This window comes from Molossus molossus, unplaced genomic scaffold (assembly GCF_014108415.1).
Source record: "Molossus molossus isolate mMolMol1 unplaced genomic scaffold, mMolMol1.p scaffold_m16_p_4, whole genome shotgun sequence".
Taxonomy (NCBI): Eukaryota; Metazoa; Chordata; class Mammalia; order Chiroptera; family Molossidae; genus Molossus; species Molossus molossus.
The window spans coordinates 88,501,278-88,528,265 of NW_023425377.1; the positions used below are offsets into that span (position 1 = coordinate 88,501,278).

The 26,988-nt window shown below is 40.1% G+C and overlaps 1 protein-coding gene across 1 annotated transcript in view; it reads right to left on the reverse strand.

The window, feature by feature from the left end:
* GALNTL6 (polypeptide N-acetylgalactosaminyltransferase like 6) overlaps nt 1-26,988 on the reverse strand; it is a 1,114,860-nt gene that overhangs the window by 54,231 nt on the left and 1,033,641 nt on the right. Inside the window, exon 10 of the mRNA XM_036240055.1 lies at nt 8,433-8,654. Within this exon, the coding sequence (XP_036095948.1) occupies nt 8,433-8,654 (222 nt within the window). The remainder of the gene's footprint in view (nt 1-8,432; nt 8,655-26,988) is intronic.

Genomic DNA, 26,988 nt, shown 5'->3' on the forward strand with positions numbered 1-26,988 from the left:
ACACATCGAGTGGTTGCCACCCACACGACCAACCAGGGCTGGGGACAAACTGCAACCAAGGTACATGCCCTTAGCGGGAACCGAACCCGGGTCTCTCCGGACCGCAGTCCGACGCTCTAACCGCTGAGCCAAACCGGCCAGGGCTAGATAATAGCCCTTTTAATAGGTAGATTCTAATCTTTTTTTGTGTCTGTGTGAAGGTTGTTTTAATGTAGTTTTATATATTTCTTGTCTTACATTTTGGGGGGACATTCTTCTTTGGGAATTTATGTTTAATCGTCTTTAAATCTCTGTTATTTCAATCCTTTGGTAGAATTCTTGTATTCCTTTTCTTTATTTCTGCTTTATTAATTTACTGTTTTCCCTCTACCCTCAATGTCTCTCACTGTGTTTGCCAGGGTCTCTATTTGCTTCTTTGGTCCTCTTCGTTTAGCCTTAACTTCTGAAATATTTTTCTTCCCATTTCTGAGTTTTTAGCTCTCTTTCCTATCACCATGTTTCATGTTATTCTAGCCATCTCCTTTCTGAGCTGTAATTCTGACTTGTATAATTTTTTTACAGCTTTGTTTTAAAAATGTTTTTAGCTCATTTTGAAATTCTATGTTGCAATTTTTATCTGTGTGCCCACATTTGTCCTATGTTTTCATTATCTGTAGGAACTATTTCACTCATTTTTATCCTTATCCTTGTCCTATCTCAGTATAGGGTTTTATTCTCATCTATGTTTATTTTTAATAGATAAGTGAAATAGTTTTCTTGGATGACAAGAGAAAAGTTCCTCTATAGGGGTCACTTCTTTGTTGTTACTATGACTTAGTAAAACAATATGGCCTCTTTATATATTACTACTCTGTCTCCCAGGGCTGTGACTGATTCACAAAAGCTTCCAGACTTTAGCTCGGTGTTATCTATGGAGTTCTATGGGTTCTTCTTTTCAAAGCAGTATAGTTACCTTTATTTTTTTTTATTTTTATCTTTTTTTATTCTCACCAAAGGACATTTTTTGCATTTATCTTCAGATAGAGCAGGGGCGGGGGGTAGTGGAGAGAGAAACATTGATGTGAGAGAGACACATCAAATGGTTGCCACCCACATGACCCCAACTGGGGTGGGGACAAACCACAACCAAGGTACGCGCCCTTAGCGGGAAGGATCCCGGGACTTTATGGTACACAGGCCGATGCTTTAACCACTGAGCCAAACTGGCCAGGGCAGTATTGTTACCTTTAAATATATTTGTTGTTCAGGATTTTCTGGGCTCCATCCCAGACACTTCCTTCTTTGGTATTAGAAGCTTTTATCTCCCTGCAACCCCCAATGCTCCCTTTTGGATTCAACTACCAGCAGCTTTTTCATTTTTTATTTTATTTTGGGGCGGAGGAAGGGAGGGTTAAAAAATGAGTCTCTGTCTTTTCAAAAGGGAGTATTGTGGAGTGTTTCTGAGATGCATGTGGGCTAAGCCTGCTTCAGCATATTTTAAATTTCCAGGGCCCCTCACTGATCTCCTGTGCTTTCCCCGTACTTGTCCTGAGCTTCAAACTTGTGAGGAAGGAAGTCTTTGAATTTCATGGGTAATTTTCAAGTTTGATTGCTTTCATTTCTGCTCTGAAAAAGATCATCTCCTTTTGGGGGCTCAATATTTGTTGATTTCAGAGTTGTAGCTTGTAGAACTGTCAACACACCCCTTTTTTTCTTTTCCTCCATCTCTTCATCCATGCTGATCTCATACAAGACCTGCTACTGTCTGGTGTTCAGGTTACACTAACCCATATTCTAGAGTTCTAGGGATATCCATGTTGTATGTTTTTTTTTGCTATCCTATGTGGTTTGTCTGGTTTTCATGACTAAGAAAAACCATGCCGCTGCCATGTTCTTAGCATAGAAAATTCCATTATATTTTATCTTATGTATTTATTATTATTTTAAAAATATTTTATTTTTATTGTTGACATTATTATAGATGTTCCCCATTTTCCTCCACTTTGCCCACCTGCACCCAAACCCTGCTCTTCCCCTCCCTCTGGCCCTCACCACATTGTTGTATATGTCCATGGGCTCTGCTTATATGTTCTTTGCCTATGCTTTTTTGCCTGAATTGCATACAAGTTTGCAGCAAATAGTTTTGTTCCAGATTCTAACATTAAAATACTGCTATTCTATTGGAAATAGTAAAAATCCATATGGTGCCAGAAATAAAAAGCTAAATTTTTTACAATATTTTTCCTTGAAAATATACTGAGATTGAGATATCACCTCACACCTGCCAGAATGGCTGCCACCAATAAATCAACAAACAAGTGCTGGAGAGAATGTGGAGAAAAGGGGACTCTAGTACATCGCTGGTGGAATGCAGACTGGTGCAGCCACTATGGAAAACAGTATGGCGTTTCCTCAAAAAATTAAAAATGAAACTGCCTTTTGACCCAGTGATCCCACTTCTAGGAATATATCCTAAGAATCCCAAAATACCAATCAGAAAGAATATATGCATCCCTATATGCTTGGCAGTGTTATTAATAATAGCTAAGATCTGGAAACAGCTTAAGTGCCCATCAACAGATCAGTGGATAAAAAAAGCTGTGGTACATTTTGGCTGGTGTGGCTCAGTGGTTGAGTGTTGACCCATGCACGAAGAGGTTGCAGGTTTGATTTCTGGTCAGGACATATGCCCATGTTGTGGGCCCGATCCCCAGAGGGGGGCATGAAGGAGGTGGCCAATCCATGTTCTCGCTCACTGATGTTTCTCTCTCTCTCTCTTCCTTCCTCTCTCTCTAAAATCAATAAAATAATAATAATAATAATATTAAAAAAAGAAAGTAAAACCCAAAGATGAATTCATAATTAGTCTAATATGCAGTTAAAATTTTATTTCTTTCTGTTGCATGAAACCCAAAAGGTTTATTTATGTGTGTAAACATGTATCACTGTGAATACAAATATTTTAAGGAAGAACAAGATAAATAGAAAAGATAGAAAGTTTTGTTTGGCACTTTTATGTAAGAGAAGAAAAATAAATCTGTTAGCTCTGAAACACCTCTGACTCCATCATGGTGGCTTGGGTCAGGCTGCTGCTGTTGAGAAGATGTCTAATTTGCTCAACTAGGAATATGGCACTAAAATTATGTTTACCATAGATGCTTAAGTTTGCCTTCAACTGCCTCAATTGTTGAGAACTCAGAAAACACATAGTAAAATCTGAAAGGACAACGTGATTCTTTTTGTTTTTACGTTTTTCTCAACCTTGTTGTTGAGCTCCAGAGAAATGAATTAGCATAGCGCATTGGCATTGCCCCTGCCTGAGAAAATAAATAACCGATCCAGTCAACACTGATACACTCAGAGACTGGCAAAGCATCTCTGAAAGACTGCTTAATTTAAAGATCTGGCTTAGATATATAGCAGATGAGTGGCAGGGACGGTCCCTGCAGAGTTGCCAGGGAAGTAGCAAGACAAGCTGACTTCGTACCTCTCCGAGTTGCAAGACTCGGTTGCAGGAGAAGGTGGGAAACTGGCCATGGCTGTCCCAAGAGAATGTGAGAGAACCTCACTCTGCAGAAAACTCTAACTTCTACCTCTGCGTTACACAGCAGCAGCACTTATACCTTATTTGTTTGAAAGAGACAACATCACATCCTTAGATGATCTTTCAAGTAATGCAGCTCCTAGACTAGAACTTCCTTTCATGTAAGCTGATATGGAGAAATTTGAAAAGCCTGTGTACTGTGAGTACATTAGAAGAAAGGAAGCAGATTAAAAGAAGCCAAGAGCAGCCAAAGCCGAGGAGGAGACCAGGAATTATTTAGGATGCCTGTCTTTGTGAATGTTCCAAAATCCAGGGTGACATTAATCTTGAGGAAGAATTTAAATAGCAGCCGAAGTAGTTCAGCATTGAGATGAATTTTTAAAATAAAGATTTGAAAAAAGTGTTGCACAGTCGCAAGATGACATGCGAATGGGCCAAGATTGGCACATTGAGGACAGTAAGCAGACACCTCTTAAAAGAATTCATGGCGCTGGTTGGAAAAGACATATTTGTCTATTTTACTACTTTTATTCGCTTTTACACATAATATTTGAGGTTCTGCAGAAGTCTTCTTTTTAGGCTATAAAAGAGTACTATAAATTACTTTAGCAAATTCATGAATTCTAAGGAGGGAAGGGGTAAAAAGGAGAAAAAGAATAGGCGATTCTGTTTCTTTCATTTAGTATCTTAACACACACACACACAAACACTCCATATGTGCATGATTTAAGATGAGTTTTCCACTTAAATCTGACCTTACTCTATCCAGCACAGCACCATGGAAAAGCACTGTCTCTATCTGAACAGCACTAAGGGATGTTGGACTGATCACACAGCTTACAATCCTATTTATTCTCCTTGGGCCCTGTGCCCTCCCCACTCCACCCACTGCCCTTCTGCACCGGAAGATGGAATGACTTCTGGAGAGAACTTCTCTATCAGATATGACTTTAATATCCTCTTGCCTTTTGAGCAGGAAGTTGACACAGAGAGTTTGGACATTGCCAGGACAGAAAAAATTCTCACTTTTGGAGTTTCTTCTTTTTCTCCTTAGGATGTCAGAAAAGAGTCTTCTTTATCTTGTTTGACTATCATGTGGACCATAGAGCTGACAGTCTATCAGAATCAATTACCCAAAATGCATTACTCGAACTGTCTTCCTGGCCAAGCTTCTCAATGGGGTGGACTTTGTGTGGCCAAGAAGGGGTTGCTATAGAGACTTCTTCCCGTCTGGTAAAGCAGCATGAGTGTCCAGTGTGTTTGCCCTTAGAAAGTGTGTAGGCAGAGCAGTAAAGGGGAACAATAGGGAGCCAGGACCTTCCATTCACTCATTCAACAAATATTTATTGAGCACCTACCACATGCCAAACTCTTTTTCTAGCTGCTGAAGAGGAGTAGAACGTTCCCAAATCAACAAAATCCTTGTGTCATGGAACTTGTTTTCTTGTGGGAGAGATGGATGAGAAATACAATACATATATACATTAGATAACTTGCCATATAGTGATGGATGCTGAGGAGAAAAACAAAGCAGGAAAGGGGGATTAAATGTGTGTAAATATGAGAATCCATGTGTTTGTGAATTGTTGTAATACATAGGGTAACCACAGAAGGCCTTACTGAGAAGATGATTTTTTGAGCAAGAACCTGAAGGAAGTGAAGAAAGGAGCCATAGGATTTTTGAGGCTAGAGGATTCTAAGTAGAAAGAATAGCACGTGCAAAGGCCCTGGGGCAGGATTGTGCCTGGCCAGTTGAAGAAACACTGAAGAGCCAGTGGGCCTAGAGAAAAGTAAGCCAGGGGGCAAAAAGTAAGGTCGGGGATTGTAGGGGCCACAACAGGAGTCAGATCATTTATGGTATAGGTAAGGACTTTGATTTTTACCCTGAGAGAGATGGAAGCTACTGAAAAGTTCTGAATGGAGGAGGGGCCTGATCTACCAGTTTAAGTGGACTATGTTGAGAATAAACTGAAGAGGGGAAAGAGCAGAAACAGAGAGATAAGTTAGGAGACAAGTGCAGCTAAGTTTGTCGGGGAAATGAGTAGCAGTTTATAGGGTGTTTAAGGTCTGTAACATATCCTTTACAAACTGGGTTTCAACTACCAGAGCCTCAGCACTTCTCTGTTTACCCAGAATCAGGCTGGCACAGAAAAGCAGGTGGAAAATTGTCCCAAGTACAAGTGCATAAAACAGCGAGTTACCCTGCTTCTTGGCACAGGTCTCCTGTAAAGAATTCTTATGTTTACTTTGCTGGACATTTGTAGTTCCTTCCTCCAACTGCTTAAAAAAACCCACACACTCTGCATTTCCCTTTTCACTTTCTTACTAAAACAGCAATTGACATTTATTTAGGAGCTTTGCCCATTCTAACAATTAAAGTTTATAGGAAATTAAACAGCCCTCTCATATACTAGATTAGATCCTGAAATAGAAAACAGGCATTAGTAAAAACACTGGTGAAATCTGAATAAAGTCTGTAACTTAGGTAACAGTATTTTAGCAATGTTAATGACTTAGTTCACATGTACTATGGCTAATGTGGCAAACATACATTAGAAGAAGTGAGGTGAAGGGTATACGTGAATTTTCTGCACGATCTTTGTAATGTTTCTGTAAATTTAAAATCATTCCAAAATAAAACACTTATTTTACAGGAAGCCCTTTCAAAGGGAAAAGAGAACACAAGAGTAAAAATTCTGAAAAAAAAAATTTCTTCAGAGGTAAAATGGTCCACAGGTATAGTCTGAACATTTAGTAATTTTTGTCCACTATTAAGAAGTAGGTGTTATCACCCAATACATAGTTAGAAAACAGTCTTTGTTTTTCATCTTTTATTTAGATGCATTTCAAACACTTCACTTACTCCTGAATTAAATGTACATGCATTCCACTCACTTTCAGGGATCTATTTTGTTTAGAAAATAGGTATTTTTCAAAAACAATTTGCCAGTGAAAACCCTTGTCACTTGTTGATTTCCTTTCTTTCTGCTTCCCTCCAATCTCTGTCTTCATTCTGCATTCTGACAATTGCCACCTTCACCTGACAAATGCCACTGAATGCAACTGGCCCTTGACTTAGATCCCCATTTTCTTCCTTCCCTTAACCTAAATATGATCCTGTTTGCTGTTCTGAAGCACTGAAGAAAGACATTTGCTGTCATATTAAAGGGAAAAAAATGGAATCTTCTCAATGCCTGATTGTTTAGACCAGGAACCATGAATGCAAATATCCCCATGGGCCTGGTAAAAAAGTATGAGGCAGTCAAGAGTAATGTATGAAAACACTTTGGTGTAGCCTACTTGGCCCCAAAGTGGGTCTTATTTTGATTATTTCTGGGGAGTTGTGTCTTTTCCAGAACCTCAGCAGAAGCTTGAGTCTGTTTTCAAGCAAGGTGCTTTGGAAATACAGGTTTAGCTTAGTCTGGTAATGTGGGAAAATATAGTTGGTTGTAGTTTGAAGTAGATACTAGGTAGAAACAGAAATTTATGTTTCTATATAAGGTGGAGAAAAGGTTGATGAGAGTTTAATCCAGCTGCAAATCACACAACAATACTGTGAGGTCTTTAAGGGTATTTCTTCATCACTAAGGCAGGACTGCATTTAAATGATCATGGAAAGATGACGGACACAACTTGAACCATAAAGCTCTAGGAAGGAACTCACCTGCTTATTGGGTAACAAATTCCTAGGTCTTACAAAGTTCTTTCTAGAGTGCATTTTAAATTTCCACTGCTGTCAATTAAGCCCATGATAAATAGCTAAAACGAATGCCAGCAGATTAATATTACTAATGTTCCAGGGAAGCTCTAGTGAAATGTTTAAGATGCAAACGACTAGACCAAATGACTAACTGCTTTAAGCATCCAGTATCAGGACCATGTGCACACACAAAAAACATTGGAAGATGGAGCATGTGGGGGTGGCCCCTACTCCTTCATGTCTGGTGTATCTGACACAGGTAAAACACCACATCTTTTTGAACCCTCTCAGCAAAACAAGCAGCGCATGTGGAATTTGCTGAACGCATTTTATACACGAGCTGGGAGAGCTCACCCAAGAATGCTGCCTCAGTACCCTGGCCTCTCCTATTAGGCCTTGAGCCACCTGTTTTCAGCCAAGCCACAGACACCACCCAGACAAAGGCATGCCCTCCCCTATGCCACCAAACAAATGAAGGACGATGCTGAGAAGGGTCCTCCATAATGCACAACCGTCAACTCCAGGCTTCAGAAAGCATCCGCCAGCCTGCATGTCCCCCCATAACCTTCTGCTAAAAGCAGATTAAGTTGCTAGGATAAATCCACTCTATCCAATTTCAGTTCTTGCTTTAGCACACTCTTTTCTATGGGAAAGAGGCAATAGTAACAGGATTGAATGGAACTGAACCCGCACAATAGTCCTTTTATGCAGAAAGATGGATATTCAAAGTGTTAGGAGGTGGAAAGGTTAGTGCTTATTTGAGGACCTGACCGGGCTCCTACATGTCACAGTTCAGAGATGGAAATGCATTTCCTTATGCTTCTGCAGAGCAACAAGGCTGTGCATGGAGGATAGTGAGGGATTTTATCACGAAATCAGGTTACCCTTATTGACACGGGAGCATGGCAGGTATTTTCATTCTCTACAAACTCTCATGGTAATTTCACTAATCTCAAATAAAAATAATTAAAAATCCATTTGAGGAGTCAACAGTAGCCAACAGTGGGGCTATCAAGGCTGAGAGATGAATGCTTAGCCCTAGCAATTTCTAAAAAGATTGAACATTCATTTAGCCAAGGTGACTTAAGCTAATCTGTCTAGGTTGCTGGGCAAAGGAGTGGCGGCGGTCCCCCCACTCCCACCCCCCACCTCCTGAGGCTGAGAGATGGACACTCAAGTAAGAGCAGGATTCACGCAGCCGCTCCTCACCTCTCCCCAGGCAGCAGGTGGGGGCTCCACCGGAGGGTAGTACTTAGGCACATCCCAGGCCACCGCTGCCATGAACCATTTGAAGTCCTTGCACTTGAGCTGTTTGCGCAACTCCTTCTGGGAGGAGATGTCTCCCGTGGAGAGGTGCCTGTACTCTGGGCGTCGCTGGTAAATGTACTCCGCAAATTCATCCATCCAAGTCTCAGCCACCCGCTTCAGGTTCTGTGCAGCAGAAAAGATGGTCATTTATTGGTCTATGCACTCAAAGGGTGATTTTAGTTGCACTAGAAATTGAGAAAAGAAACGTGAGAGAAATCAGACAACCTCGGGCAGTTCTGGTGGCTTACTAACAATAGGAGTTTTCGTAACTGCAAGGGGTGTGACATGATTAGTTCAAGGCTTTGCACCCATTTCTGCTCTGGCATGGGGGTCAGCTGCCAATTAGATAATTAATCAGAGCCAGTAAAAATTCAGTTTACAATTATAGCAACCTTTTCATCCCTCCTGTTACTTCATAATTATAGAAATTCTTTATTTTTTACATAGAACTAAGGGAGTTGAAACTGGAGATAATGAAGTTATTCTTTTCTGATATTCTTTAACACTGTCTTTAAAAATTTTTTTTTTCCTTTATTGATTTTTAGAGAGAGGAAGGGAGAGGGAGAGAGAGATAAAAACATCAATTGGCCACCTCTTGCATGCCCCCCACTGGGGATTTGGCCCACAACCTGGGGATGTACCCTTACCCGGAATCAAACTGGTAACCTTTTGGTGCATGGGGCAAGTCAACCACTGAGCCACACTGGCTGGGCTTTTCTGATATTCTTTTCTCCCAGTTATAGAGAGAATCCAGCATTCCCAAATTCAGGACCCTGTGTTCTGATGCTACCTTATATGTATGACCCAGATGCCAAGAGGAACTTAGTCATTTACTACACAATGAAGCTGGGTGAAGGGAAGCACTAAGTAGCTAGTCTTCTTCATGGGGTGAAGGAGGAGAAAGGTTGATGGTGGAGAAATAAGCACACCCCTTAGGAGCAGGAGTGTGTGTGGGTTCAGGGTAGGGAGCTCAGCCCTTCCATCAGTTTTGAGGTTGAGTGAGTCCTTTGATTCTGTATTACGTACAGTAAGCTGTACCTACCTCCTGGGAGTGGCTGTAGGATGAAACAAAGTAATGCTGTAAAGTGCTTAGAATAATACCTGGCACACACTAGGTATTATGAATGTTAGAGCTATCATTACTGGAAAGAGTGCAGCATTCAAAATCAGGGAGTCTGGGTACAGGTGAACTGCCTTGTTCCTGGGGTCCGTGAGAAGGGCCTTAGCTGAGATAGATGTTCTCCGACATTCTTTCAACACTGACGCTGAGTGGCAGAGAAAGCAACCTCATTGTCTTGAAGAGCTCAGTGCTCAGCACAGTTGTTTCATAGGCTAGTGTCCCTTAGGCTATGTTTCTGCTTGTTTTGTGTTTAGATGCCTTATTTTAAGTGCCCGGTTGGTGTGAACATTGACCCTTTTCAGTTTTTATATTGCAATAGAAGATAAAATGGGCAGAATGGCTGGGAACTTTAAAAAGATCCAGACATGTGTTAAAAGTAAAGTAAAAACTAGAGATATTTAGAAAAATCATTTTATCTTAAAAGTTGCTACAAAAATGAAGGCCTGGAACTGTGTCCAGAGGTATTCTGGATTTGGAGACACAATCTCCAAATATTTTATTTCTAATGGGACTGGACAAATTTCTCGTTCTGTACCAACAACTCCACCTCTCCATGGGCCTCTCCCCCATTTGACTTCTTCACCCCAAGGATTCCTTGGTTAGTTATGGTCAATGGGGGCACGAAGTAGGGCTCAATTAATACATCAAGATGCAGAAAAGGGACAATGCCACAATGACTACTCTGATTTCTTGGTTGCCTCTGTGTTGTTGTTGTTGTTTTTTCCTAAGAGTTTTCATATCAAAAGTGTAAGACTTGTTCTCTGAGGAATTATCTGCCATAGCCATGCTGCCTACCAGCCCTTTGGCATTGCCTTGCCCACCACACTTCATACTCCTCTGACTCTAGTTTACGTTGACAGATGATCCCAGTCCATATTGATTTGTAATGTCCTAGCTTTGCCACTGATTCTGAACTGCCTGGTTTGTTTGGGGAAAGGAAAGCAAACAGATGATGTTTTGAGGCTCCTGGTCTGGGATGGGACCATGTGCTGCACACATACATAAATAATATCGAAGTGCGCATCTTCAGTACCATCTTGCCATTTACCTTCACTCTGATAAGTGCTCTGGATGAAATTTATTTTATTTACATTTGTCCTTGGAGAGACCATTTTTATAAGTAGCGAAAAAGATTCAGAGATAAAATTGAAAAATTAGTCAGATAGAATGGAAAAATTAGTCAAATAATATAAAACTATAATTATAGTCAAATTAGATTTTTGGCTGTAGTTCCAACCTTTATTCTAAACTCTAATTATTATACAAAGTGAAAATATTTAATTTTCATCTACTTTTTGTTTCTCTGATAAAAAGTAATGAATAAAGGCAGGGGAATAGCAAAAACATAAGCAAAGAGGCAAATCACCCAGAAATAATGAGAAAGGGACTTTATTAAGTGGAGACACGCCTTAAAAATTCTGATAGCTTTCCAAAAATGATTTGTCACTAAGATCTATCTTGACTTGAGTAAATAATCATGTTTAGACTATAAATACCATGAAGTTAGGGATACATCTCTCTCTCTTTTTTTAATTAAAAGGCCCAGGACTTTGAACGATTCCAAGCACATATGTGTGTTCATCTGGGTGTGCTAATTGTTAAATTAATAATAGATCATATTATAAAATGACTGTCAACAATTTCATAACATGAGCATGTGTCTATTGATAAAGGCACTGAAATAGGAATAATTGTTTTTCAAGTGCTGTTGTTAAAGGGTAGATACCTGTTGCTTTGGGTTTTTGAAATAGAAATAAGAATTATTGTGAAAACTCACAGAGGAACTGACTAATTCAGATGCCTTCAATTGAAAATGACTCCAAGGATCATGATGAATATTAGACAGAATAAACATCAATAAGTAAAAGGGGCAGGAGACAGTATGTTGGTAAATCATCAACAATGTCAGAGAACCTCTAGTATAGCTGACTAGGGGTCTAGCCAGCTAGCGTTTGCATTATGTTCTTTACAAACTGAAATACAGTTGGTTGCAGGTTAGGGTTGCTGATTTCCCAAACACTCCAAAGAAAGCAGCAGGATCACGGACATATTCCAGGGGTAATGTGAGAGCATAGATTCCTTTTCTGTAGCTTTGAGGAGATGGGAAAAGAGAAACAGCATAATAGTTGTAAAAACTGTAATAGTTTGTTTTCGTCCAGCACTGAGTGTTATATAAACATTTAAACATAAATGCAACATCCTGACCATTCTCTAATATTCCTGATACACATTAGACATCCTCAATTATAGCTGCTCTATTTTCTGAATGGAATTTTCCATCAGGAGAAAACTTTCTAAAGTGTTGATTATGATAGTCAAGAAATAGTCCTCACTCCCAACCAGTTCCCGTGAATGGCCAAATAATATCATTCTGAAGTTATTATTCAGGAAATAACAATACACTGTGTTAATTTGCCACTGTCATCATGAATCAGCACTTTGTTTATGGGAAAACACTGGAACCACAGCTGGGAAATATTACAAGCAGTGAAAGAAGAGTTTCCTGGGTCTTTTCTTGATTTTTTTAGAATAAATTCATCCACACATTTGAGTTCACATAGGAACACATATACACATTCAAATACATGGAGCTAATGGGGTAGGAGCAAAGTGATATTCCTCCCTTAAATATTCATAGCTATGTACATATTTATAGAATCAAGAAACGGAGGCATCCCAATAACATCTCTTGCCAGAGATGGTAACAGAGAGAAAAATAAATCAACCTGAGTTGACCCAGCTCTCCTTGAGATTGAATGAGCATTGATGGAGGTTCTAAAATGTCCCAAAAAATAGTTATCAAGAGGAAAGAAAGAGTGACGCATGGACAATGGGAGATGGCTACATGAAACTTCAGTCTTAAACCATCTATAAAAGCTGTCTTGCCCTGGCCGGTTTGGCTCAGCGGTTAGAGCGTGGGCCTGCGGTCCGGAGAGACTGGGGTTCGGTTCCCGCTAAGGGCACGTACTTCGGTTGCAGTTTGTCCCTGGCCCTGGTTGGTCGTGCGGGTGGCAGCCACTCGATGTGTCCCTTCACGTCGATGTTTCTCTCTCTCTCTCCCTTCCTCTCTCTCCCTCCCTCTCTATCTGTACAAAAAATGGAAAAATATCCTCGGGTGAGGATTAAAAAAAAAAAAAAAAAAAAAAAAAGCTGTCTTGTATATGCAGAGCCAGGTGTTAGCTGGGAGTCCTGTTTTATGAGATTTAAATAAAATTGCTTCAATCCCAAATCACACATCACGTCTTCCTCAAGATTTGTATGGATTCCCAAAAGTGTGTGTTCACACATTCATCCTTCACTTTAATTTTCTGTTCCTGGATCCTCCCTTCCTCCTGGCATCTTGCCCTGGGCTCACTGGCTACTCTGTCAGGAAAAGTTGAGTGGGGTTGACAGGTACTTTTCCTTGTAGATCAGCTAGGTTTAGACTCTGACTGAAGACTTTAAGGCAGTGGGAGAGACTTGGGTGGCAACAGCACAGCTGATGATGGAAGATGGAATGCTTGACTTCTTTCATATTCTTTGGCTGATATAACAAATTTCACGGAAGGGGCCAAAATTCTGCCACCCTGAAGCGGCTTTTTGGAATATTGATTTTAAGTGCATGTGTTAAACTTTGATTTTTCTCCTGTTAATCTGTCTCTGTCGATTTGGTTATTAGCTCAGCCAGAAGAACTCAGAAGGTGGGAGGAAAAGTGTTAATTTTTTAAGCCCCTACATCACATTGAGTAAAATATCTTCCCTCTGTCTTTTGGCCTCTGGCCATGATGCTGTCCTCAAAATCCCCTCTTCTGCCTCTTTGGTAGGTAGGACTATACCAAAATATCAAAAGTTGTCCCCCTTCTCTTGCAGAGCAATTCAGCATTCTCATCGTCTGTTCCTGTTTACCTGAGCCGGATTCTGAGGCTTTCCAGAACCAAAATGTCCTTCCAGGCGATTTGCTGAAATAAGATCATTCCCTTAAAAGAATTAAGTAGCTTCTGAATGACATTCCACTCAACTCTTGGTTGCCTAATGGTTGTCCATTACTTAAGACATTCCACAATAAGTCCCTGATAGTGCTCTTACTTTTATTCTCCTGCATGAAACCTCTGCTTATGAGATCGGCTCTATTCATTGCCACAGAAAACAATGCAACTGCCCCCTTTCTTTGTCCCTGGCATCTCCTGCTTCAGTGCCCTTCTCCCTCCTGTGTGTCTAATCACCACCACTCTGAAACTCTTCTTTTTTGAAAAAAAAAAAAGTTTTTATTGATTTTTTATTTTTTAGAGAGAAAGGAAGGGAGGGAGAGACAGAAACATTGGTGGGAGAGAGAAACATAGATTATCTGCCTCCTGCACATCCCCTACTGGGGATCAAGCCCACAACCCAGGCATGTGCCCTGACTGGGAATCGAACCAGGAACCTCTCAGTCCACGGAGGGACTCTCAATCCACTAAGCCACACTGGCCTGACTGAAACTCTCTTCTTAATCCTCCCAATTAGAATTGCCAGATAAAATGTGGGACACATACATTTGAATTTCTGGTAAATAACAAATACTTTTTAACTGTAAGTATAATTAATTCTTGTATTAATATCACCTGTGTTAAATCAATTAAACAAGGAGGCCTTTTAGGCTGACGTGGCTAACACCATGGTGGTGTACCTACACAACCCAACATCGAAGCCTGTAAATGTCTCAAGGTTACAAAATCAAAACACTAAACAGCAACCGATCACAAACAGCCAACTAGGTATAGCCAATCAAATGATTTCTTTTCTTTTCTTTTGTACTTCATGTAAATCTTGCCCCTAGTTCCTGTCAGCGGAGCATTTCTAACCACGTCCGGCTCAGTGCTGCCCAGTCCCAGTTAATTTTGCTTAAATAAACTCTTAAAATTTTTAACATCCCTCAGTTGATCTTTTAACACATGGAACATACATACACTAAAATAGTTATTTGTTTATCCGAAATTCAAATTTAGCTGGGTGTCCTATATTTTTGTTTGCTAAATCTGGCAACCCTATTTCCGACATACATAAAATGTATATGATATGTGCTCCATAATGTTTGAATTCATTACGTGATTGTCTATGCAGAAGCTGGCATATTCTGATGCTGTTGCCGATCTCGTTAGTGAATGTTTTGCTTCTGTGGAAATTATTCTGGGGCCGTTTCAAGCGCGCTGCAGAGTAATCTGCTACAGCACACAGTTGATCTAATATGGTGCCCACCATCCCACTGCTTTTTTGTTTCTCCCAGGTGGGACCCTGCTGGTTCTCTATCTGTGAAGCAAGCAGGGAGGCAGCCATACAGTTTAAGATAACAGCAGTGCTAATTGGTAGCTAGAGGTGAGGACTCAGCATGGCTAGAAGGGACAATTTAGGGCTTACTGTTAACATCGGTCTGAAAATAAGTAGGTGAAGGCTTTCTGTTCCACTGGGCATCTGGGCTGGGTTCCACTGAAGCTCTGAGTGTGGACAAAGGAGAGGGCCCAATCCTATTCAAGGTATATCCAGGAAGTTTTTACCTGCTAGGGTTATTCTCAGCATGAAAGTCATGTAACAGTTTGAGAAAGATAGTTACTGGAGCTGAGGAATACATTTTTTTTTTTTAATTTTTGGTATCGAAAGCAAATGAAGGATTTCTCTATTTTTGAAAGCTGCAGACCTTCATACTTTTTAAGTCATAAATGATTTAAAAACTGTTATTCTGAGTACCTTCTATGCACAAGACATTGATAACATCCTACCATTTTATGTCACCCATCTGTGGTTCCTTGCATATCACAACCCGCCCCTTGCTTCAACCCAAACTGATATTCTCTCTCTTTGTGTTGCCCAAATATTTACTAACACACTTAATTTAACACATACGGCCTTATATTAGAGGTTTTTAGAATTCAAGTCCTGTTTTCTCTGCACTATCTGACACTAAATCTTTCCGTACTTCTGATCATCGTCAGGTCTCTGAATTACTATTTTGCCAGGAACATTAAATCGCATTTCTACATCAGTTCCCCAGAAGAGACTTGCAGCGCCGACTGACCATCTTTATTGCACAGCATGAGGGAAATAGATAGCCTCATCCTACCTGCTGGTTCATGAAACCCAATAAATCTATCCACTAATTATTACTATTTTTTTGTCAGCAACATTTTAGATCCTATCATTCAATTATTTAAAAAATACAACCCTCTGTTCGGCTGGTGTGGCTCAGTGTGTGGCCAGTGTGGCCGGCATGGGTTGAGCGCTGACCCATGCACCAAGAGGTTGCCAGTTTGATTCCAAGTCAGGGCACATGCCCAGGTGGTGGGCCCAATCCCCAGTGGGGAGCATGCAGGAGGCGGCCAATTGATGTCCTCTCTGATTGATGTTTCTATCTCTCTCTCTCTCACTCTCCCTTCCTCTCTCTCGAACATCAATAAAGGAAAAAAAAAATCCTCATTAGTTTCTCGGCATTTTATTTGGGAGCCAATTGTTTCTCAGGCTACAAGGTTGTCCCATGCGTGTATTACCTGGACCGTCTCACCCCAGTAGCGTGTTTCCATTTCTCTGTGCGGGGTGCAGTCACTACATGTGCATGGTGCAACCCCAATCCCTGTGCTGTGCTTGTGTCAGTACTCAGCTATTGTATTACAGTGGATTTGTAATAGATTTCTGTTTCTTCAGCTGTCCTCCTACCCCCCCCCTTTTTTTGGTCTGGTGCTCCCTCCCCCCACTACTGATAGCTAGCAAAGCCAATCTCACTCAGAAAGAGTTTGTCAGTCTCTCCTCTAGCAAGGAATTGTATCACTCTCCCATGACTTTAAAAATTCTGCTTTGATTTAAATGCATTTATTTTCTCTTCTTTGAAGTCTCAGAGTATTTTAGTAGCTCCAGAGTTCCCCCACCCCCAAAGCCCTCCTATCATTGATAATGTGGTAATGTCATCATGGATACAGCTCAAAAGAGACTTTCTTTAGGAAAGCCTCCACCTCGCTACAATTATTCAGCCTAGAGCTATTCTTTTCTGATCTGAAGACTTCTTTGAAGTCAGTGGGAAGCCTTCAGCACAAGGAGAGATGGCTAATTCAGTATTAAAAAGGGAGACTTCTCTGACAGGCAATTTCCTCTTCTTCCTCAAGTCTGTGTAAGCTGTTTACAAGTGATTACCTGTTCTTGGTTGTTTTGATGTAATTTAATTATATCTCTATTATATTTTTTTGCCAAATATTTTGGATACTTATGGTAGTATGTATCATGACATTTAACATAGCCAAATTATTTAACTACATACCTTGTTTAGAAATGCATGTAAGCCTAATTTTAAAAATATCTTTTTGAGGAATAATGAAACACAACAAACTGCTCATATTTAAAGTGTCAATTAAGATAATGGACACATACATCAATTCCAAATGTTTTTGAGTGCCTCTTTGAAATCTTTTCTGTATCTCCTTTCTTTGACGCCTCTACCAACTGCAGACAACCACTGACTTATTAAATACTTTTTTATCTTTGTCAGCCCTCAGTTCAGCAAACTTGGTTCTTGAGTTTGGCAAGGAAAGAATTCAGAGTCAAGAACTCTAGTGCAAGAGGAAGTTTATTTAGCATGCAAAAGGAAAGTATGCTCAAAGAGAAGATTCCAGAGGGCTGCTCAGAGCTGCCTTGGCCTTTTAGAGAAAGTCACAGAGGCAGAAGAAGTGAGCCAGCTGGGCTGCGTGGACTCAGGAAACCAGTTACAGAGGCAAAAAAAGACCTTAGAGCTTTGGAGAAAGAAAGCAAAGATATATGCTTCAAGAAGGAAGGAGTGTGTGTGCCCTAGAGAGAGCATGCATGCTGGATCCTTTTGTTACTAAAGGAAAACCAGGGTCCAAGGCATGTCTGCCCCAGCACAGACTGGAAATAGGATTCTTTTGTGGTGTTGCAGGAAAAGAATTTCAGGGACACACATGTAGAAGGATTTTAAGCAATATTTGTAAGATTAATAGAATGAAAAGAGATAGCACGCCCTCAGAGAAGCAGAGAGCGGGCAGGTTGTAGTAGAGGCCATGTAAACTCAGGAAAGGAAGTTAGAGAGTCAGAAGAATAGTCCTCTGCAGATGCTCGCTGCTCCCCTGGCTGCAAGTCTTATGGGAACCCTTGGAGTTTAAGAGAAAAGAAAGCAAGAAGTTCGTGCCCAAGAGAAGGGCATGGGCATGCTCCAAGGAGGGCACGCACTGGATTCTTTGTCTAGTTTCCATATATTTCCTGGCTTTCTTTCAAACTACCCAATCTCTTTCCTGGCTTTTCCCAGGGCTGTGCTTTTGCCCGCTCTCATCCAATCCCTTTTCTGGATCTTCTGCATTTTTGTGCCCTTATCCTATATGATATTTTTCCCAGGTTCACACCCTCCTCCTTTTATGGTTGCCATTTTGGCTTCTACTGAGCATGCATTCAGTGAAATCCCCCCCACCCCAATTAATCCTTTTGAATAGTGCCTGTTGCTCCCTGGGGTGACAGAAAAGCATATTTTCTGCCTACTCAGATGCCCAGCTTGACTGTGAAACTGTCCTTTCCTAGTTAATCTGACTTAATCAGATGTCTGGTTTCATTTGGTCCCTTCCTTTTTGTTAATATCTAACTGTTCACTGTAATACGTTGTTTCAAGGGTTTTTATCTGTTTTCTAATGGTGGGAACTTTAGGGGAGGTCTCAGGGGAGGATCATAATAGAATATTTATCAGTTTTTTAGGTGTGTCTGCTAATATGCTGATTCATCAGAATAAGCCTATAGGGTCAGGGTCAGGGTCTGTACTGATTGGTTGGTACTGTGAGGGGGGATTGTGGGGTGGGGGGGTGGTCATTGTATCTGGTCCTGATGTCAGCTACGGCATTGCTTCCTCTGGTTTTGTTGCTTTTCTGGGCCTGGAGCTCAAACATAACTGAGGCCTAGATGTTATCTCTAGTTTGACTAAAACCCTGTCTCTGTGGTCAACAGACCTGAGGCTTTATTCCTAAAATTATTAGATGCTGGTCAGAAACTCATTGTTCTGAGGGCTGAATGCTTAAGGGAGTGGTCATACAAGAGAGAAGGAGGCAGGTGAGTCAGGGTGCTGGATGAGCCAGTTTGAATCAGCTTTCTGTCTCAGTTTCCCCATTCAGCTTGCCAAGGAATTTTCCTGGCTTCTTACCATCCTGCCTCATTAAGACTATTTTTTAGAGCAGTTTTGGTTCACAAAAAAACTGAAGGGCAAGTATAGAGATTTTTCTGCCCCCACTGAGACATAGCTTCTTCCATTAACAATGCCCCCCCACCAGGGTGGTGTATTTGTAATAATTTATAGACCTGCACTGACACATCATAATAACCCAAAGTTCATACTTAACATAAAAGTTCACTTGGATATTGTAAATTGATTTAGTGTGCATATTCTAAAATTTATATAAATGAGTCATAGAGTATGTGCTCTTTTTGTCTGGCTTCTTTCACTCAACATCATTATTTTGAGGTTAACCCATGGAGTTGCATGTATTCCTTTTTATTGTATTCAATACTATGGATATACCATAATTTGTTTATCCATTTACCTGCTGATGGACATTTGGGCTGTTCCTAGTTTGGGGCTATTACACATAATACTGCTATGAACAATCTTGTACAAGTCTTTGTACAGATATTTACTTTTGTTTATTTTGTGTATATATCTTGAAGTGGACTGGCTGGATTATATGCTAGGTAGTCTAATTTTTTTTTTTAATCCTCACCCAAGGACATTTTTCCATTTTTTGTTCAGACAGAGCGGGAGGGAGAGAGAGGAAGAGAGAGAAACCTCGATGTGAAAGAGACACATCGAGTGGCTGCCACCCTCACGACCCAACAGGGGCCGGGCACAAACTGCAACTGAGGTACCTGCCCCTAGCGGGAACCAAACCCGGGTCTCTCTGAACTGCAGGCCAATGCTCTAACCGCTAAGCCAAACCAGCAAGGGCAGTAGTCTAATTTTTAATGAAACTGCCAGACTATTTTCCTAAGTGGTTGTATCATTTTATATTCTCATTAACATTCCAGTTTTATCACAACCTCTTTATCATTCAGTATAGTTGGTCTTTTTAATTTTTGCCATTATTAAAATGTGCAGTGGTATCTCATTATGATTTTAATTTAAATTTCCCTAATAACTGAAGTTAAGCATTTTTTCATGTAATTATTTACCATATATGGATCTTCTTTGGTGAAGTATCTGTTTAAATATTTTTGCCCATTAAAAAAATTGAGCTGTTCACATTCTCCCAACAGCACAATTCAGATTTTAGTTACTATAATATATTAACTGGGAGTCATATAAAGAACACATGTTGCTGTTAGTTCTTTAGGCCACAAATCATTATGTAAATTATAGATGGAAGGGAATCAAAATTTTACCACTATGAAGCTGCCCTTTTTGGGATATTAATTTTTGGCTGCTCAGTAAAAAACAAAACTCATGCCTTGGCTGTTGTGGCTCAGCTGGTTGGAGCATTGTCCAGAACACTGAAAGGTCGTGGGTTGGCTTGCCAGTTGGGGCACATACCTAGATTGTGGGTTCTATCCATACAGGAGACAACTCATCGATGTCTCTCTCTGGCGCACTCTTTCTCTCTCTCTCTCTCTCTCTCTCTGTCACTCTCCTTTTCTCTTTCTCTAAAATCAATAAAAAAACAAATAAACAAACAAAAACCCCAAACTCATAAAGAACTTTGATACTTTCCCCTTTCCTGCCCAAGAGATTCAGACAGAAAAACCTGCATCAGGAAGGAGATCTTAGGATGTTTCTTTTAGCTTAATTTGAATTAACTACAATGGTAAATAAGAGGGCTTCAGGTAGGGGTTGTTAGATAGATCCCTACTGTGTCCCACTGTCTCTGAATTGTCTAGCAAGAATTTTTCTGCCATGTATGTCCTGTTCTTCCTCAACTACTTGTAAATCACCCACTCTTATTTCTGAATCCTAAGATCTCATTTCATGCCCCTTTTTCCCTTGTCCAAAAATGTTTTGTATACCCAATGTAGCCCCGCTGTCTTTGGCATTTTCGTGCATCTTTGGATCCAACATGTGGATGTATTAAAATGTGATTTTCTCCTGTTAATCTGTCCCTGTCAATTTGATTCCTAGCCCGGCCTAGAAGGTGGGAGGAAAGAATTAATATATTTTTTAGCCTTCACAAGATGCACAGTATGATCAGTGACCATAACTAAGTCTTTCAAAGTCTGTTGGTGATTGGCCATTGCGCATGTAAGTCAGTTCACACACAGGCAGCACACCACATTGTTGTGTTGCCTCCTTGATTCCCACTGATAAACGCACATGACATTTTACAAAGATGGATAACTGGAAAGTCAGAAAAGAAAGTGCAGCAAAAAAACTAAACAGAGATGATGCTGGAAGTGAAATTCATATAGAACTTCTAGAAGAAATGACTGACCCCGAAAATGTTGACAATGCTGCCACTTGAGAGACTGTCGATTTGTAGCTGGACACTCAGTGAGGGCACATTCATTACCAAAAAGGAGGAAAGTGTTGTGATGAAAAGAATGACAATGTCTTCTGAAATGGAAACTCCAGACCCATTGAACATAATACCCCATTCCCCTTCCCTCAGTCCCGGCAGCCACTATTCTACTTTCTGTTTGTATGAATTTGACTGTTCTATGTATCTCGTATAAGTGGAATCATGCAGTATTTGTCTCATTGTGACTGGCTTATTTCACTTAGTATAATGTCTTCAAGGTTTACCTATTTTGTAATATCTTTCAGAATTTCCTTTCTTTTTATGGCTGAATAATAATCTGCTCCATGTATATATCATATTTTGCTTATCCGCTTATCTGTCAATGGACATTTGGTTTGCTTCTACCTTTGACTATTACTATACACATGCATGTACAAATATCTGTTTGAGTCCCTGCTTCTAATTCTCTTTTTGTATATACCCAGATATGAAATTGCTGTATTTTTAATTTTTGAGTACCTTCCATACTGTTTTCCACAGTGGTTGCATCATTTAACATTTCCACCATGCACAAGGGTTTCAGTTTCTCCATATCCTTTCCAACATTTATTTTATTTAAAAAAAAAAAAAATAGCCATCTTAATGGGCCTGAAGTGGTACCTCATGATGAGTTTGTTTTGCATTTTCCTAATGAATAGTGATGTTTAGCGTCTTTTCAAGTGCTCATTAACCATTTGTATTTCTTATTTGGAGCTATGTCTATTCAAGCCCCTTGCCCATTTTAAAATCAGGAGTTTGTTACTGTTGTTATTGAATGGATGACTTCTTTAAATTTTCTGGGTATTAACCCTTTATCAGGAAAAATATTTGCAAACAATTTCTTCCATTCTGTGAATTGTATTTTCACTCTGTTGAACCCTGTTGACAGTATCTTCTGATGCACAAGCTTGCCTAATTTTTAAGCTTTACGTGGGCCACTTGACGTAACCATGTCCCTTCAGATAAAGTTAGGCTAAATGTTGCTGACGAAGAACTGTTAAACAGAAACAGATGTATTAGTTATCTATTGATATATAACAAATTACCCCAAAATGGAATGGCTTAAAACGATAATAAACATTTTTTTATCTTTCACAGTTTCTGTGTGTCAGGAACTTGGGAGTGGTTTGGGGAGCAATCTGGCTTGGGTTTCTTCAGAGTTTCAGTCCAACTTTGGCTGAGGAAACAGTCATTTTCAGGCTTAAATGGGGCTGAAAGATCTTCCAATAAGGCTCACTCATATGTCTGGCAAATTGGTGGTATTGGTAGGAAGACTCAGTCTCCCCATATGGGCCTCCCTACAGGGCTGCATGAGTGTCGTCATGACAGGATGACTGGGTTCCCTTAAGCAAGCCATCCAGGAATCAAGGTGGAATCTGCAGTGCCTTTAAGATCTAGCCTCAGAAGCAAAAAATAGGATAAAATTGAAAGTATGATTTCTGTTTTGTCTTGTCTTTTTTTTTTTTTTTAAATTCTTAAGACTGTATTTGGCTGAGACTGAGGATCAGAATATGATGGAATTCTTTTTTATAATTGGTTTCCTGTTTTTCTGAGGAAGTGGAGATAACCAGAAGCTATTGGAATTGTTCAAGGGAACCTCATACAAACAGGAAGTATTTTGTGTTCAAGTGAGGACATATGGCCCATAGCTAGGAGATCCTGTTGGAGTCTATCCAGGACCAGAGAAGTTCTGGCACTTTTAAGATTGGTTTCTCCAGAGACAGCACCACGAGCTAAAAAGTGATGCTCTTACTGGGGGTGAGGAGGTGGCTTCCTTAGTGACTTCACAGGCAAGAGACCAGGTAAGTGAAAGCACAAGCAGAAGCAGCAAATCACAGGTGGTACAGGGTGGGTACTGCATCTGACACATGAATATGTGAGCACGTGGGTGGAAGTCTTTTGGGGATGTCTAGGGACACCTGGGTGTCCACTTCTGGCAATCTAGCCAGTGGTGTCTCAGCTATCACAACTTGAATATAAAAAACAATATGATTTTATTTGTAGATATTATTATTAACACATTGACTGTTTTAAAAAATTAAATCACAAACAGCATTTTCTAACCTTCAGCCAAAGAGAATAGTGTTTTGTTCCTTCAGAAGAATATCCACAGCAAGCATTCAAACAAACTGTAGTTGAACTAATTGGTGCTACAGCATTTATCTGGTTTGTTAAGAGTAGACCCTGTTTTATTTTCCATGCTTTCAAAACAGGCGCACACACACACGCGCGCACACACACACACACACACACACACACACAAATCCCTATGTTTTTAATAACCCATGAAGGGTCCTTCAGTTGAAATTGTATCTGTTCAAAGTTTAGCCAACCTGTGAAATTTTATTTTCGTAAACTGTTTTCAGCATTAGAACACCAAAAGCATCCAGGCAACACAAAGCTGTCATTTGGTTTTAGACCATGTCTCAGTTTACAGAATAAGTGGAACCATTTTCTCCACCTGAAATGACATCACAAAAAAGATAAACTTGGGCTGGAATTGCAGTTGAACATGGAATTCTTGCCAGGAACTAATAAACCAGTGGAAGCAAGGGTGACGGGAATGGAATGGAAATGAAACAGCAGAGGCGGCAGCACAGCGACCTTCTGCATGTTCACAGACGCCAATGCTCCAGAATGAGTCCCTCCACCAAGTGCTTCTCAGCTCCATCATCCAACGAGGATCCTGAAAACAGGGTTAAAAGCCACCGGCACTGCTCCCTCTTGCAATAGTTGCATTTTTGGTTATTGAGACTATGGCAAATATTTTAATTTGCTTAAGTTTTAGCAGCTTAATTTTGTCGCAGCAGGGACTCATTTTGTCTAAGTAAGCTCTTTCCTTTCCCAGGCTCCAGTGGCATCCTGAGTGCAGGAACATGTTTACTTCTAATGGGAGTAACGATAAAAACGCAATTATAATTCCTCCGTGCCCACAAATAGGGCTCATCATGTAGTTTGTTGCTCAAGTGCTTTGAAAAAGAAAGGTATGGAAATGCTGAACACAGCATGAAGTGCCAAGGTACTCTAGGTAGGGAAAAAGGAACCAAAAGCAGACTGGAAAAGGTACCATAGGAAAGAAAAAATAAATCCCATTTTCGTTTCATTAAGAATGGCAAAGTAAAAGGAATGATTAATCATGGCAGCTAATTATCATGTAGGATCACCACTGAAGTATTATATTTACTCTATAAAGCCCTTCTAATAGGTTTAACAAAGAACGAATGTGAACTGTCAGTCCTCACTAGATAGAGAAGTGCTCAGTACTGTCCCCACAGCTTGGGAATTACCTGGCTGATTTACAAGCTCTGTTTTGCACATTAGAAAGCATCGGATAGTTTGATTCAGAACTCGTAGCTGAGCTGAAACTGGGGAAAACACCCAGGTACGCTTGAGACAATTAAACTAAGCGAAGGCCTTCATTGTTGGAAAAGAGATAGCACCTTTGGGATTTTTTTGAGGAAATAAAGCAAATAAATAGGAGGAAACCAAACTAAAATTAGTTTTGAGAAGTTTCATGGGGCATTGCTGAGTTTTAAAGTAATGTTGCCTTAACCTCCCTTTTTTTTTTTCTTTTTTAGTGAGGCTTTCAAATGGCAAGAGATGTGCTGTTTCACTTTCTTTTTCAGTGTTTAAGTTGGGAGTGAAAATTCTATGCTTTACCTCCACAGTGTTCAAAAATTTTAAACACAAATGTATGATTCTGTTATTTGTTAAGCAAACAAAAAAACACACGGCTACATACTTTTAAAAATTTCTGATGTCACTGAGAAATGAAGGGAGCAAATGAGGGTCAACCAGTGGGAGACAAATGTGTGTTTTATGTTTTTTCATCTCTTTCTAGGTCCTTGGCAGAAAGAATAGTTTTACTTTGCTTTATTTCCCTCATGTGCAAAAACAAAAACAAAACAAACAAAAAAAACCCACCATGAAATCCCCATTGTTTGAAAGAGGGACATCATTAAAGGGTGAGTACAGTGCCCTTCCAGTGTTGTGGACCGAACTTATCTCTACTGTGGGGAGGATCCTTGGGTGGTAAGTGACATTCCATTACAAAGGGATGGCTTGATCCAATCAGAAAGGCCCAATGCTATTGGCTTAGGATGTGGAGCATACTCCGGGCATTTCTGTCTGGCACATAGGCATTTGATACACATCTATTGAAGAATTTCTCCAGCTTGAGCCTTTGTTGAGGTTAGAGATAAACTCCATCTTCATAACATGCAATGGACTCATCATACCTTAATGATTGATTCAATCATTATTGTCACATAATAAACATGATTGATTTTTAGGGAGGCTCTCATGAAGAATGACAAAATATTATTTATGGAAGATGCTTGGATTCCTTAAATGAAAAGTTTCATCCAAATAAAAGCTCTTATATTTTAAAAGAGGGGAGAGGAATTAACACAGGATTGCAGTACGTGAATCATCTTCCATTCTTGCCACAGTACTGACAGCCTTATTTCTCTCGAAGTGGTTCAGAACAGGCCTCCTCAAGATGTGCTACTTTGGCGTGTGAATACTTCGAGCTGAAGGCAATTGAGACTCTCTAAGGTCCTAAGAAACTTTTACCTCTCCCTTGAAGAATTTAAACCAGGGGCCTTGCCCATAATAAGAGTTATCACCAGAAACGACCTTTTATGACCAATCTATAGGGCAGGAAAAACTTCGAATTACTGAATATCTACTCTTCATCCTGACAATGATTTTCCTTCTCTCTGAAGCCCCTAAGGTGTCTAATATCATCTTTAGCTCAGAATGTCACATATGCCTCAGTTTCCCTTTCTGACACTGACTCTCTCATGTATTTGGGGTTTCATATGTACATATGTAATTAAATTTGGTTATTTTTGCCTGCTAATCTGTGTCGTGTAGATTTAATAATTTGACTAGCCGAAAGAACCTTGAAGAATAGAGGAAAGTTTCTTCCTCCCCCATATCCAATTTGTTATGTTGTAAGAAAAAATTAGAAGTAGTGACTGTTTTTGAGGAATTGCTTCTGCACAGAAGTCCTAGACATTTATGCAGGCTGAGTCTTTGGGGGAAGAATTCATCATTTCCTGCTTTTGGGAAGAAAGCCCGTGATAGGTCACCTGTGTCCCTGAACTCAATGATAGTTTCAAATAAAGCATCTGAACTCTATAGTTTTAAGAGCTATAGAAAGAAGTGCTGGCTGCTGTCGATGGCTAAGGCTGTTACGCTACAGCTTTTATTTGCTGGGCAGTTTTATGAGAGGAAACTGATTTACAATCATCAAGGGAGAAAGGTCAATTTGTAGGATGTAGATTTTTCATTCATCACCACATTTTATAGCCTTGTTGGTGATTTTTATTTTCCGATATCAAACTAGTCATTTTGGTCTTGTTAATGCTGTTCCTCAACTGATAAATTTTTTTCTGACAAAAACAAAGGAGAGACACATATGTCAGATATTGTGTTCTTCCATTTCAGCTATACGAGACAGAGGTAGCTGACTCCACAGTGAACAGTTAGGAAGCGCCCATTAATCGACTCGGGGTGGTCTGGCTTTGATATTGAAATACCCTCCCCTTCCACCCCTTCTTCTCTTTACACCCCCTTCCACTCCCACCAATTGCGATAGTCTGAGATGATCCATGGAGTCAATAGGGCTAGATGCCACCAGGGATATAATACAAAGAAACGCACTTCAGGAAATACATTAAGAAGTAATTTCACAGCTGACAGAGGCAAAACAACCATTCTTCCTCAGACCTCAGATTTAACCCTGGCGTCCATGAAGAACAGTAAACACAGGAAATCTTCAAAGGTCATCCTGCTAAGAAATCTTAAGTAAATATGTAAAGTCAAAACTATTTGTAACTTGTAAATAGATCATAGTATA